Source organism: Phascolarctos cinereus, unplaced genomic scaffold (genome assembly GCF_003287225.1).
Source record: "Phascolarctos cinereus isolate Bilbo 61053 unplaced genomic scaffold, phaCin_HiC Scaffold_4;HRSCAF=312, whole genome shotgun sequence".
In the NCBI taxonomy this organism is placed as follows: domain Eukaryota; kingdom Metazoa; phylum Chordata; class Mammalia; order Diprotodontia; family Phascolarctidae; genus Phascolarctos; species Phascolarctos cinereus.
The window spans coordinates 179,260,282-179,273,594 of NW_027555847.1; the positions used below are offsets into that span (position 1 = coordinate 179,260,282).

Consider the following 13,313-nt stretch of genomic DNA (forward strand, 5'->3'; position numbering starts at 1 on the left):
TGGAGCAAAACATTAAGGATTTTCAGTGGTTTTTTGGATTCATAATAAGAGATTTTATTACATTCATTCCCTCAACCAATGTGGATAGCAGCTCATTCATGCCTTCTCATTCGACATTATTCTTGTCCATATTCTTCCATAAATCTAATGCCTTAGGGGCCTTTTAATATTTCATGAATACCAGAGCTACTTTCAGGGTGTCCATCTGTTATTTCCCACTCTTGCTATATGACTTTCCTTCCTTTCCAAACTTACATATGCTCGATGATGGTTTTCCTCTCACTTCACATACGCAAGTCATCACTGTAATAGGTTGCAGCCTATCCATACCTACCAATCATTTTTCCATTGCTCTCTTTGGTGGAGCTGAAATTTTGATCATTCTGAGATAGTGATGTTCCATGAATCATAACCGGACATCATCCCTTACATCAATAAAATAGAGAAAGAGCAGACCAATGAATTGGGTACGCAATTAAAAAAAACTTCAAAAAAGAACTAAAAATCCACAATTAAACACTAAATTGGAAATCCTAAAAATTAAAGGTGAGGTTAATAAAACTTGAATGTAAAAAATTTTTAATTAATAAATAAAACTAAGTGTTGGTTTTATGAAAAACAATAAAATTGATAAACCATTGGTTATTTGGTTTTTTAAAAGAGAGAAGAAAACCTGGGTGAATATTTCTACTCAAAAGACAAACTTTTGTGACATGGAGTAACTTAGTGTCATTGAAAGCACTCTGCAGTTTTCCAAATGTGATCCAGCATGCCCTTCTCTTCTTATTCAAATCTGGGCCCATTTCATGGTCTATCAGTGGCATCTGTCCAAGATCTAGGAACTAACAAACTTACTCAAGCACTTGACATCCACCTATATGTCAATAACCTGGGCAATAGGCACTCTTTATTACCAGTAGGTTAGCCATTAAGTGATGAATTTGTGGCCATGGCAAACATGTAATAGATTTTAAGAATAATAGGGTAGCATTGTAAAATAAAAATACAAAGTACATAAAGGAACCACAGGACTGCTTTTAATACCATGAAATAAACAGCAAGTTATGTTATGGTAGAAAAAACAGAAAATAATGGATTTGGAGTCAGAGAACCCTGGTTGGAGTTTTGACTCTGACACTTACAATCTATGTGACTTTGGAGACTTTTTAACTATCCTAGGCCTCAGTTTCCTCATCTGTAAAATGAGTACTAGATGACCGTTGAGGTCTTTTCCAGTTCTAAACTTTATGATCCTATGATCATTTTAACTATCTTGAGTTTCAGATGGCCTAGAAGTATGTGAATCTAGAGAGTTTTAATAATCCTTGTGTTTTTCTTCGGAGCATTTTTGCCATTTTCCCATAATCACCAAAGCTGAATTCACCCAAGACTTTCAAAATGCAGAATTAAAAGAGAGATCATTTTGACTTACTCTCTAGGATGTTTCAGCATCTAGCTGACTTAAACATTTCTATCACATGAACAGATGAAAGCTTCCTATTTACCTAGGCCGACAGAATTAGTTATTTCAGCAAGTGGGTCTGTTCATATGCAATTTCATTTTTATTGTTGTTTCTGAAATGCTGTGTAAAGCATAGCACTTTACAGTTTGCATCTAGGTGCAATCTAGTCTTTAGATTTAAATATATTTATTTGAATGGGAAAAGGCACATGCATACATATGAACACATTTTTAAATCATCATTTACATCATTAGCTCCTCTGTACATTTTTTTTTCATTAAAAATAGTAGCTGGCAAAAGTTCTGCAAGATGCCAGAAGTTTAAAGTCTCCCCTTTAAGCAGTAGTTCATTGAGAGACATGAGTGACAGCAGATGAGGGCCTCTTAAGAATAGACTCAACAGAAAATGACAGAGGTTCATTTGTGGAAAGTTTCGCTCCAACTTGTTTGGCTGCAAAAAAGTCTTTTGCGTATCTGTCTATTGTAAATTTGTATTTCTGGTTCTCTTTGACTGAACACTCTCTATGTTTTTTAGCTGCCTCTTCAAAGGATTCTTTGACAAATGGTGTTTTTAACTCAGGTCCTGATTTGTCATTAAGTGTTTGCTGAAATAATGAGTGGAATGGATTATATTTGAGTGGCAGAGGGTGCCTACTGCTTTCTTTGCTGATCTTGTTTAAGACATGCTCTTGAGGAGACACAGAGTCCTTGTGAGAGATCTGTGAAAAATGTCTTTTGGGAGGGGAGAAAGCTGATCTTTCACGAACTTCCTGAAGGGCACACTGAATTTCATTTCTGGAGGCTTGCATCTCATGAGCATGAGGCAACAATGGAGAGTTCTCCATTTTGGGTGACATCATGCTGTGTTCTATGTTTTGTCCATCTTGAACTTGGGACACCTTAGAGTCCCAGTTGGCTCCAGGTTTCAGAGTTTGTACTGAAGTGGTTGCGTTTAGTAGGCACTGTTGGTAAAGAAGAGCATCGCTGATGGGGCCACACTTGGGCCAGACTAAGAGTCGGGAAGACAAAGGGTACTGCCGGTAGGTAGTGGCCACGCTGACATTAGAAGAAATCAGTTCCATGTTCCCAGATCCAGAATACTGCATAGTCAGATCGAGACAGGTAGGTAAAAAATTGCAAAAGTCCTTGCTCGGAGTTTCCACTGGAGTTGGGCTGTAGGCAGTTTTATAGGTGTTATATTCAGATCCATGCACCACGCGGTTAGGCAGAAACAAGGCAGCAGCTTGAGTGGCTTCCATCATCTCTCTCTCTTTAAATTCTCTCTCTAGCATAATGTTCTCTAGTTCTTTATCAGCAAATGCTCGTCTTTTTCTCATCCTGTCGCTCACTGGGGGAGGCAGAGGGGCAGTCCCTCCCAAGTAAGTCTCTGCTGGAATGGGGCGGTAGCCTAAAGAGGGCAAAGGATGAAGACAAGTGATCTTAATATGCGAAAAGAACAGAGGGTTGAACAACAACACGGCAAGAAGAAACTCAAGAATGAGGGCACTTATGCTCTAGTTAACAACATTTAAGAACCACTATCCACAATTCCATATTACTAGAATTTTCTAACCCCAATGCAAGTGGAGCAAGAGGGTAGTTCCAGATCCAACTTCACAGAATCTCAAGAGTTGGAAGGGACTTGAGAGGATGCCTAATCCAACCCATACCTGAAAAAGAATCCTCTCTGTAATTTCCATTGTACATTTTCTCCAACTTTACCTTTTTGGGGCTTACTGACGCAAAAGTTCATGTTTTTCACAAGCTCTAGCATTTTAGGAGAGGATGCTACTTAGCATACTATGAAATATTGGTGCTAGAGGAGACCTTAGAAACCATTTAGTGTAATTCCCTTGTTTTACTGGTAAGGAAACTGAGACCTAGAGAGGTGATGTGACTTGGCCATTGTCCCATAACTAGCTGGTAGCACAACCCATGGCCAAGGTCTCATGACTCTCAGTCCAGTATTCTCACCATCCTTCCAAGTTGCCTCACTTGCTTCCTAAAATGAATTACATTATCATCACATCACCCTTTTTCTATTATCAAAAAAGAAATCTATACCTAGAGCAGATGTCATATCTATTTTCTAAAGATGGACCATTATGTACACATTGTTACAGATGTGGAATAATCCAAGGATAACTAGAAGAAAAGAGAAATAAAGAAATTTAATGCAGATTAGTAAGAAGAATAAGAGATAAGATTCAGAATGAATTTCAGGGACAGCAAGGGAAGCAGAGAACACTGGGAAGCCTTTGTTGCTAGCCAAACACTGCATTGAACATTCTAGTTACTCTTCTCAGAGGGGAAAAGTCAGGGAAAGAAAATTCACTAGAAGGTATTTAAAGTACCTTTTTATAAATCTGTGTGTATGTATGTATGTATAGTGTGTGTGTGTATATATATATATACACACATGTGTATATGTGTGTATTATGTATATCTTTCCCCAATCACTAATTATCTTGGCAAGAAACCAAAATGGCTCTACAGTCAAACATTAGAACACAGATTAAGTCATCTCATGTTTTGTGAATAGAGACAGGGTCAAAAACAAAGATTAGTGTAATATAAATAGCATTTCTGGCAACATAAAATACTTTAGGCCTGTCATCATTCGCCAGTATTCACCACTATCAAATTTGTTTGAAAAGTCTATTGTACCATTTGTGTTTACATAATGACGAATCCATTGCGCTCATTTGCAAATAAAATAAAAGATGAAAATTAATGTTTCTATTTCTATAGCACAAATCTTTGCCAGGAAGTTATTTATCTAGATTTAGGCTGACATTTTTGCACAGGCAGCTCAATTGCACTTTTAAAGTATGACCTGTATCATCATCAATTTGTTTGCCCAGTTAACAACCAAATTAACTTCTGATGTGCAAAAAATAGTTTGAGATCTGATCTACATAGCACAAAATACGGCAGTGGAAAATAGCTTATGAACCTAGAATGCTCAGCTAATGAAACCTCATAATTCTGGACTTGAAAATATGCTTTCCAATCTGAACTTTCTGGGATGGAAATAAATAAAATAAAACACAGTGACAGACTTTTTTCAAAAAGTTATTTTTTAACAAGGTAGTCATATGCTGTTTAGCAGATGATATATAAAGATCTTCTTCAATTGAAGGACACAAAATATCTTTTTAAAAGAAAGAAGAAGAGAGAAACCATTCATGGCTACATCTCTGGGCACCAGAACAAGTGAATAAGTGTAATCACCAGGTCTGCACAGCCCAAATTTACCCTTTAGTTAATTTGGTTTGATATAGAAATGGCCCAAAAGGTCATTGGGAAGAAGTGTGTTTATGAAACAACATATTATTTAAAGCATTGCTTTGGGTCATGAATTCAGACAATGAAGAAAAGTATAGATCAGAGGCAATTCTCTGGAGGGAAAGACAAAAATAAATTTCTCTAGGTGAATTACCTGGATTAGATGCCCATACCAATCAAAACTGCTAGGTTCAACTCCTTACTTCATTTTACGTGCTTAGACACAGCCCCTGGAGTGTCCAGCAAGGATGAGGGTGAAACTTCCTTTCTTTGGTTCTTTCTTTCCATCTAACAGTTGTTCTTTCTAATTACATTCAAAGTTATCGTCAGCATAATCCTGCACAGGAAATTTTCATCTTGCCTAAATTATAATCTATTGGCCAGTAAACTGCAACTAAATCTGTTATGATGGAAAGTTTAGTAATAAACAAGCTATCCCAAATGGGGCCATGATTAGCACAAACTTGTTTATGTTCTCTGCTGCAGCTATTTGGTGCAAGAAAGGAAGCCTTCAGAACTTGGAAGTACTTGCTGCTCAGATTTCTCCACAGGTCAAGGAATATACAAGTCCTGAGAAGCAGAGATTAGGCAGCCCAGCATAGCTCATTTCAAGTGCAAAAGACCTTGGGTTCCCCGAGATCAAAAGGATATGTTTTGGTTTTGTTTTACCTTCCAAAATGCTTTTGGCCAGCAAACTGGGTGCCCGGACTTGTCTCTGGTAGACTGCTTTGCGTTCAAAATTATTCTGTTTCCCGGAGAGCCCTTTCTTGTCCTGCAGGTAGGGAGGAAGCAAAATTAACCAGACTGCCCCAAGAAAAGGGATAGATGAAGGTAATGATGAGGACATAGCTCTCAAACCTCTTTTTTACTTCCATGATATGAAAACAATTCTAAATAAGATGAGGAAATGAATATGTGTATGTAAAAAACTCAACGGCAGGCCATTCGGAGGGGAATGAGGTCAGTACCCTAACTATCAGAAGAGGGGTAAGGTCCAGAAAAGAGAAGTATCTACCCAAGAAGCCAACCAGTAAGAAGTATAAGGAGCAAGCAGTCTGTATGATTCTATTTTCTCCTAGCTTGGGATCAAATACCCCTTCTCAGCTATCAGCCTCCCCTCATGTCTCCCCACTCCACTCTCCATTATTCCCTCCTGTACTCTTCCAGGCCCTGGGAGCCCTTGGCAAGCTGTTTTCCCAGGCAGGCTCCCTGCTGCTTGCTACCACTCCAAATCTGGCATAATCTTCCAAATTCCCACCTAATTGTAACTACTTTCTCTCTCTGTCTCTCTCTCTGTCTCTCTCTGTCTCTGTCTCTGTCTCTCTGTCTCTCTGTCTCTCTCTCTCTCTCTCTCTCTCTCTCTCACACACACACACACACACACACACACACACACACCATTTAGACTAAGGGTCCACAAATTATTTGGGGTGTAGAGTAAGAACAGCAAGCCCACTGAAAACCAAGGGGCCAATCCAGAGGAGACCAAAGTCAAGAAGAAATTTATCCTAACCAGAGCATGCTGAATGGACAGAGGGAAGCAGATAGTGGTTCAATGATTCATTAACTACTGAAAGGAGTAGATGACTATCCTTGGTCAGTGATTTTGGAAGCTAGTTTTCTCTCCCTCTAAGCTCTGGGCAGCTAGGATCTCTGTTTTTAAAGATCCCCTTTCTTGTCCCCAGACACCCTGGAAATGCAAGGTTAGTCCTTTATGCATTTTAGGAAAATGAGACCAAAACTAAACCATCCAGAACAGCCAGGTGGAGGAGGGAGAGAGCAGTTTCTCAACCATAACCCCATGAATAGCGATGTGAGTCGTAGCATGCAACCCAACTCCAGCAGATTTAGCTGGGCTGAAATCTTAGGCCTGGGAGAGGGCTGGGCTTCCGATGGTGGGGAAAGCTCAGCAATTCTCCTCTGCTACCCCTATACCTCCAGCTCCACCTTGGTTATGAACAGGGAAAAGACAGCCCAAAAAGAAAATAAGCAATACCCTTCCTAGTATTAGCAGTGGTAGAGTCAAACAATGGCTAACTCACATTTATATTAAGAGGGAGTAATATTCGAAGACAGGAAATGTAAATCTTGCTTCTGATACATAATATCTGCATGACCATAGGGAATTCACTTAACCTCTCAGGGCCCATGGGCAGTTCTCTAAGACAAAGTTAGAGATGAGTTACTGATCTGTATCAGCGAAGGGAGCCTCCAGACTGTGAGTACCCAACCCCCTTGAAATCATATGTCCCATAACTCTTTCCCATCTTGACTAAAGGGTGATCTCAGCCCTGAATTCTTTCCAACTCCTCAGAAATGTATGTAAAGAGACCTCTAAGTTTCTCAGTTCTAGAATTCAAGCTGGCAGGGACAAATAGCCTTAGGCTTCCTCCCTGATCTTAGCAGCCTGACCATTCAAAAAAAAAATAATCTGAATTCAACTAACAACCATTTATTTATCATTTCCAATCTAATTGAAGACAAATTAGTTGAAATGCTTGGGGAGGAGGAAGAGGAGAGAAGAATGATCATACAGCCAGGTACAGAGGGAAGCCCTACTACTACTGTCTCTAGCCCCCAGAACTCTAGGACTGTCAACTGAGAGGTTCTTCCATACCCTTTTAAGAGGATGAAAAGAGGAGGGGAGGTGGGTTCAATCATAAAACAGGATAGGAGAACAGAAGGTAAAATGTGGCTCTATTTGGTCAGACATTTTGGAGGTTAGGTTTCTCCCCTCTGGGCCACTGGAATCTGTTTTTAAAGTGCCAGGATGGAGCACCCGAATAGCTAGTGGGGCTATCTTTCTGAATTCTGGTAGGATCATAAGATTTAGAGCTGAAAAGGACCTTAGACATCTTTAATCCAAAGCTCTCTTTTTATAGATGAGGAAACTGAGTCCCAAAAAGGAGTAGTAATTTTTTACACACAAGCAGTAAAAAGTGCCTGTAACTGAACCTATGCCCTCTGTCTCTGACTGAAGCTCTCATTTCACTGGACCAGGGGTTCTTAAGCTGAGGTCCATGAACTTTTTGTTTAATATTTGAGATATTTAATATATCTTTTCAATATTTTGATCACTGTATTCCAATATAAGTGTCTTCTTTTGTAAACCCATGCATTTTATTTTATGCATTTGAAAATATTATTCTGAGGAGTCCATATGCTTCATCAGACTGCAGAAGAGTCCAGGACATAGAAAAGGTTAAGAACCCTTCAGTAAATCATGCAGCCTCAGAATGTCTCCTCACCTCTTAAGATTCACCACACACACACCTCAAACTGCCCTCTGGTGCTCCCTAAAGAACGGGGACCCTGTTACCTGTACTGAGCACACACACACACACACACACACACACACACACACACACACACACACACACCCCTCGTTGCACTCTACCTCTGATATTGTCCACCACCACCACCACCACCAGTCCCTTCCAAGCCCAGGTGCCACCCGTGCCCTGTAGCCAAATACCCACCTCAGTGGCCTGCTGCCTCCGGAGTGCCACCTGAGCCGCCATGACTCGCTGTCTCTCCACTACCAGCAAGCAGTTGGCACACTGGCAGTCCCGCCATCGACAGAAGCGCTTGTGGCCCTTCAGGCAGGACACCACGCCGTGGTTTCTGCAGCGGGCGCACTTGGGCGTGCGGCTAAGCTTCCTCTGCTCGCCCCCGCCTCTGGCACAGCTGCCCCCTCGCTCGGCCTGTCCTGCCGCCTCGGGCTGCCCCTGCAGGGACTGCTGGGGCGGCAGTGGCCGCGGCCCTGGGCCCTGCTCCTTCAGTTGCGCCCGCTGCTGGGGTGGGTCTGGCGCCCCCGGGGATGGCCCTTCGTCTTCCCCTTCTCCTTCTTCCTCTCCTTCATCTTCCTCCTCTTCCTCGTCTTCGTCCTCTTCCTCGTCCTCCCCATCTCCTCCTGCTGACAGGGAGCCGGACCCACGCGGCCGGGGGAGCTGCGGAGGCAGCAGCGACGACGGCGGCATTGCGTTCCCTGGCCCTCTTCCTCTAGCTCCAAGCTCTCCACGTCTATCTCCCAGTCCCCTGGCGCAAGGGCTGCCTGAAGTTCGGCCATGGTTGTGCGCCTTGGGTCTCCTCTCTTCTCGACCCGCACCTTGGCCGGACCTGCTCACTGTGAAGACAAAACGATATCCGAGAGATCCAACACAGTTTCAATCTCTACCTTGATCACGGAACCCCGCCGAGACTTAATAGCCTTTAATTTGCCTCAAGGTTACCCATTCCCAATTGGCGCGCCCAAGCACACACACACACACACACACACACACACACACACACACACACACACACACACACGACCTTAGCCCCGGGACATACAAAGCACTGATCCTTATCACCTTAGCACAAATGAAGTGTAATTATTATCTACATGTCAGGTTTCTGTCAAATGTAGTCATGCTGAATTTATTACCTAAACCTTACGCCAACCCGGACAACTAACTGCATTTTGCTCCATTCATTAAACAAATATAGTAAAAGATATTGCCTCTCTCTCCGGATTCCCACAAAGAGTTCCTGTGTCATACTTGGAGCCTGTTACTTCAAGATTAAAATCTCTATTAAAACGCATGTGTATCTCTGCTGTTGCTCTAGGCCAGACTAGGCCACCTGTCAGATTTCACTGAAGTGGCAGGTTTGGTGGCACCAATACAGAATATGTTTTTCCCTTTTTTAGAAGTTGATTGTAAACTGGTGACAAAGCCTTCCCATTCTTAGTTATCTTTTCACCCAACTTAACACTTTGTGAAACTACAAATGGACACAATTATGCCCCATTGATGTAGCTTGGTTTTTGGAATGAATTATGTCCCTCATTCTCCAGAAAGAATTAGAAGCTTTGTAAAGCAAGTTCTGCTTCTGCTCTTTAAATACCACTGTCACTGGCTCCCCAAAAGTCTTATACATTCGAAACAACCGAGCTATGTAAGGCCGAACCTGGGTAGGTAATACATGACGTGTGCCTTGGTTTAAATCTGTTAAGTCAAAGGACCTGGCTTAAAACTTTTAAAAAAAAAAGTTTATGGTTTTTGGGCATCCCAAATCCAGGACTTAGTTCAGCTCCCACCTCCAATTTCCCCCAAGCAATCGGACTCACCAAAGTTATGTGGTCCAGGGCGGCAGGAAATGCAAATGACATCCAGTCTTGTGATCTGGCTCTCAGATTGCTGGGGGCGCTTGCGAATTGAACGAATCAATTCTCTGTGAAGTTGACAGTCGGTAAGGGAACCCACTAGATGGGGAATTCGAAGATGGGGGAGAAAGAAGAAAGAAGGGAAGGGGCGGGATGGAAGAGATATAGGCAAGTTCTCAGTAGTCCATAGCAGGGGTTAGAGGAGTTGGAGGGTTGGGGGATTTGAGCCAGGGTAGAGCCTTTTGCAGCCCTAGTTGATGGGAAGAGGTGCTGAAGACCTGCGAAGTCGTGGACACGCCTCTGGGATCGCTCTAGCAGAGAAAATATAGGGGAGATCGTAATGCTCCTGCTATGACCAAGGCAGCTTGCTCCTTTGCACTGCTCTGAAGCCTCACACACAGGTCGGTCTACAGTAACAGTCCCGGGGCCGCCTCGCCCCTTCCTTGTATTATCCGCTCAGACTGCCGCGCTCCGGACCAACTGATTGGTAGGTTGTCAACCGATGGGCGTTCTGATTGGCTATGGAGTTTCCCTGGCCCTCTGTCCCCTCCGCCTTCTCGGTTACCGCTTGTCTCCTCCCCTGCAGTGCCCTGCCAAGTCCGACTGTCTGTGCTTTCGGTAAAGCGGGGTCACCTTTACCAAAGCAAGCACCAATTGGGTAACTAACTGGGGTCTAAGGAAAAGTCACTGTTTCTCACTCGGGCAAGAAAACAAAAATATAGCCACTCACACATGCGGAGGCACAATGATAATGGGTTTTCAAAGCCTATATTGTAAACACATGGGAGAGAAAGTAATAAATACTACCGCAGGAGGTCAGAGGGACTAGCTGAGGGGGATACGTCACAATCATTCACTTAAAATTAAACGAAAGTTAATGGGGGAAATGATGGCGTCCTTTCTCTTCTGGAAGCAATCATTATTCAAAACTGCTCGTAATTCAAAATCTCTGTACGCATTCAACATTTGTGTGTACGTAGAGTCTTTCATTTTAGAAGCCCAAAACTCTTTATCGTATTACTCACTCCTTCCCCAATTGTAAAGTTGTCTTTTGTTTTTGTTTCTAATGTTTATCCAATATCGAATTTTATTTTTCTGTTGGGATAACTGATGCATCAACAGATATGAATGTTTATCCTTTCATAAAAGTAACTACCAGATAAGCATGTTGTGTTAATCTAGTGGGAGTTTTTAAAGCATGATTATTTTAATACGTTTTCATTTATAAAGGAAAGAGATTTCCTACTGGCTCTTCCCTTCAACTCTCAAATTCCAAGAAACTTCCTGGAAATAAAAGCATTCACTGTCATTAACTTCACACTATATCAAAAGGAAAGGCTGTTCTTTTAATTTATACCTGTGTTATGTATTGATTTTAAAAATTAGAGCTAGTAATTTGCTAGTTACACCATAATATGAATGAGTTAGGTGGGAGGTTAAGAAGAAATCACCCAGGGATCCTGAAGCTTTTCACCACTGAACTGGGACATGTTGGCTTAGCTCCAATGGTCATTTCCCCCCTGCAATTCCTTCTTCAGAGGATACTCAAACTTCAGGATGTTTGAACACAATCAATTTACTAATTACGTTAAAAACTAAATTTTTTCCACTGGAATCTCTAACCTCCTCCCTCCAAATGATGTAGGCTATTCCTGTGTGTTGTGTTTTTGAAATGTTGCTCTTTCCCGAGAAGATTCCTTAATTTAGGTGAACGTTTCTGGGCACGTTTTTAGAAAATATCTTCCTAAACTCCAGCTGGTGGAAATCTCTGAGGCTCGAAGGCGTTTGCATCCCAAGATGGCAAAGGTGAAAAGGGACAGGCTGGTTTTCGATATTTATGCTTCTCTTGTGATGATTTCAGAAAAGCTCTCGTTTTCCATAAAGGATAAAATAGAAGCAACAACAGACAGGTTGTCAAACAAGGAAAGGCAGATAGATAAAGGTTAAATTTACATAAACCGTTTCTATACCTTCTACTCATAACATCACTCCTTTTTGTTTGTACAACGTGGCTTTTATTTCTCCAAATACTTTAAAATACATTAGCTTATCTAATCCTCACAACAATCCTAAGAGGCAAGCTATTTTGATGAAACTGAAGTCCAAATGATAAAACAGATCCAGAGAGGTTATGTGAATCGCTCAATATTGTTCAGAAAAGTACTTGTAAGCTCACTGAATTGGGAATCAGGAGGTATAAGTTAAAGACCCAGTTCTGCTGCCTCCCTTAAGAAAATGTGATAAGTGCACCCATAAATGTCATGAAGCGCATTTTGTTTTCTCTTCTGTCTCCTTCCAAGTTTTCTCCCCCTACCCCCTAATTGTTAAATATACTTCATCTTGGGTAATTTTCTTGAGTAATTATAGTATATTGTTGGAAAGATTTTTTTTACTAATCCCTGTTGAATTTTTCAGTGTCAATATTTGACAGCTACAAGTTTACCTTCGCAAATATACATTAGCATGTTTCTCCTTAGGAATATGCATGCATAATGCAAAACCGCAATTACACAGTATATGTTGTACATTTTACAGACTACGAAATCCTTTTTATATATATATAGTTGGAGAGGGGCCGATAAAACAGCTTTCTTTTGAAAGCCAGTTTAAACGGGAGGGGGTGGGCGACAAAGAAATTGACGAAAACAAGAAAGTGAGCTTGCCCACTTTTGGTTAACCAGAGAATAAACTGTTGAGAATAATCCAGCTCACTGGTTAAAGTTAGAAGGAGGAGGGGGGATTGAGAACGGAGGAGTAAACAGCAGAGCAAAGAGAGGGAAGGAGAGGAAGTTAAAGAGAAGGAAAAGGGGAAAGAGAGAAGGGGGAGGAGAACGGAAAAAGGACAGAGGGTAGAGAGAGCAGTGCCACAAGAAAGAGTGGCAGAGGGAGAAATAAAATTAAGAGAGTGAACGGAAAAAAGAGGGAGAGACTACTCCCCAAATTGAAAATAAACAAAAGATATGAGCTCTTTCAGTTTAAATAAACGCTACCTAAAGCAGAAACCACTGAGCCATGTGTGCTGTAAACTGTCCACAAAGAGAAAAATACATGCCAGGCCAACGCGCAAGCATGGTCCAAGAGCGCAATCTCCATCATGGTAGATGACGGCTCTGGAGACTCAAGGTGAAGGAAGTATTAGTAGCTATTTCCAGGGAACTGGGAGGAAATAAGGGGAGATGAAAAGTTGAGTGACCAGCGAGGCGACGATATCTGTTGAATGCAATTAATTCATACGATTCACTTAGCTTGCTGGAGCTTGAAACAACCTAATCCAACCACCTCGTTCTTCATACAAGAGGCCCAGACCAGTGAAGTGACTTAACTGAAGTCACGGAGCACGAGTGTCAGAGCAGGGATCTGAACTCAGCTCTTGGTCTAATACTCTTTTCTCTATACACCGCTGCTCTTGAGCTGATC

General features: G+C 41.7%; 1 protein-coding gene across 1 annotated transcript; it reads right to left on the reverse strand.

The window, feature by feature from the left end:
• Window positions 1-612: 612 nt before the first annotated feature.
• Window positions 613-12,849, reverse strand: DMRT2 (doublesex and mab-3 related transcription factor 2). The gene is given in 5 exon segments (XM_021001858.2): window positions 613-2,870; window positions 5,420-5,522; window positions 8,230-8,732; window positions 8,735-8,876; window positions 9,861-12,849. Coding segments are annotated over 4 exon segments (1,752 nt in total). The 5' UTR covers window positions 8,820-8,876; window positions 9,861-12,849; the 3' UTR covers window positions 613-1,809.
• Between the last annotated feature and the right edge of the window lie 464 nt (window positions 12,850-13,313).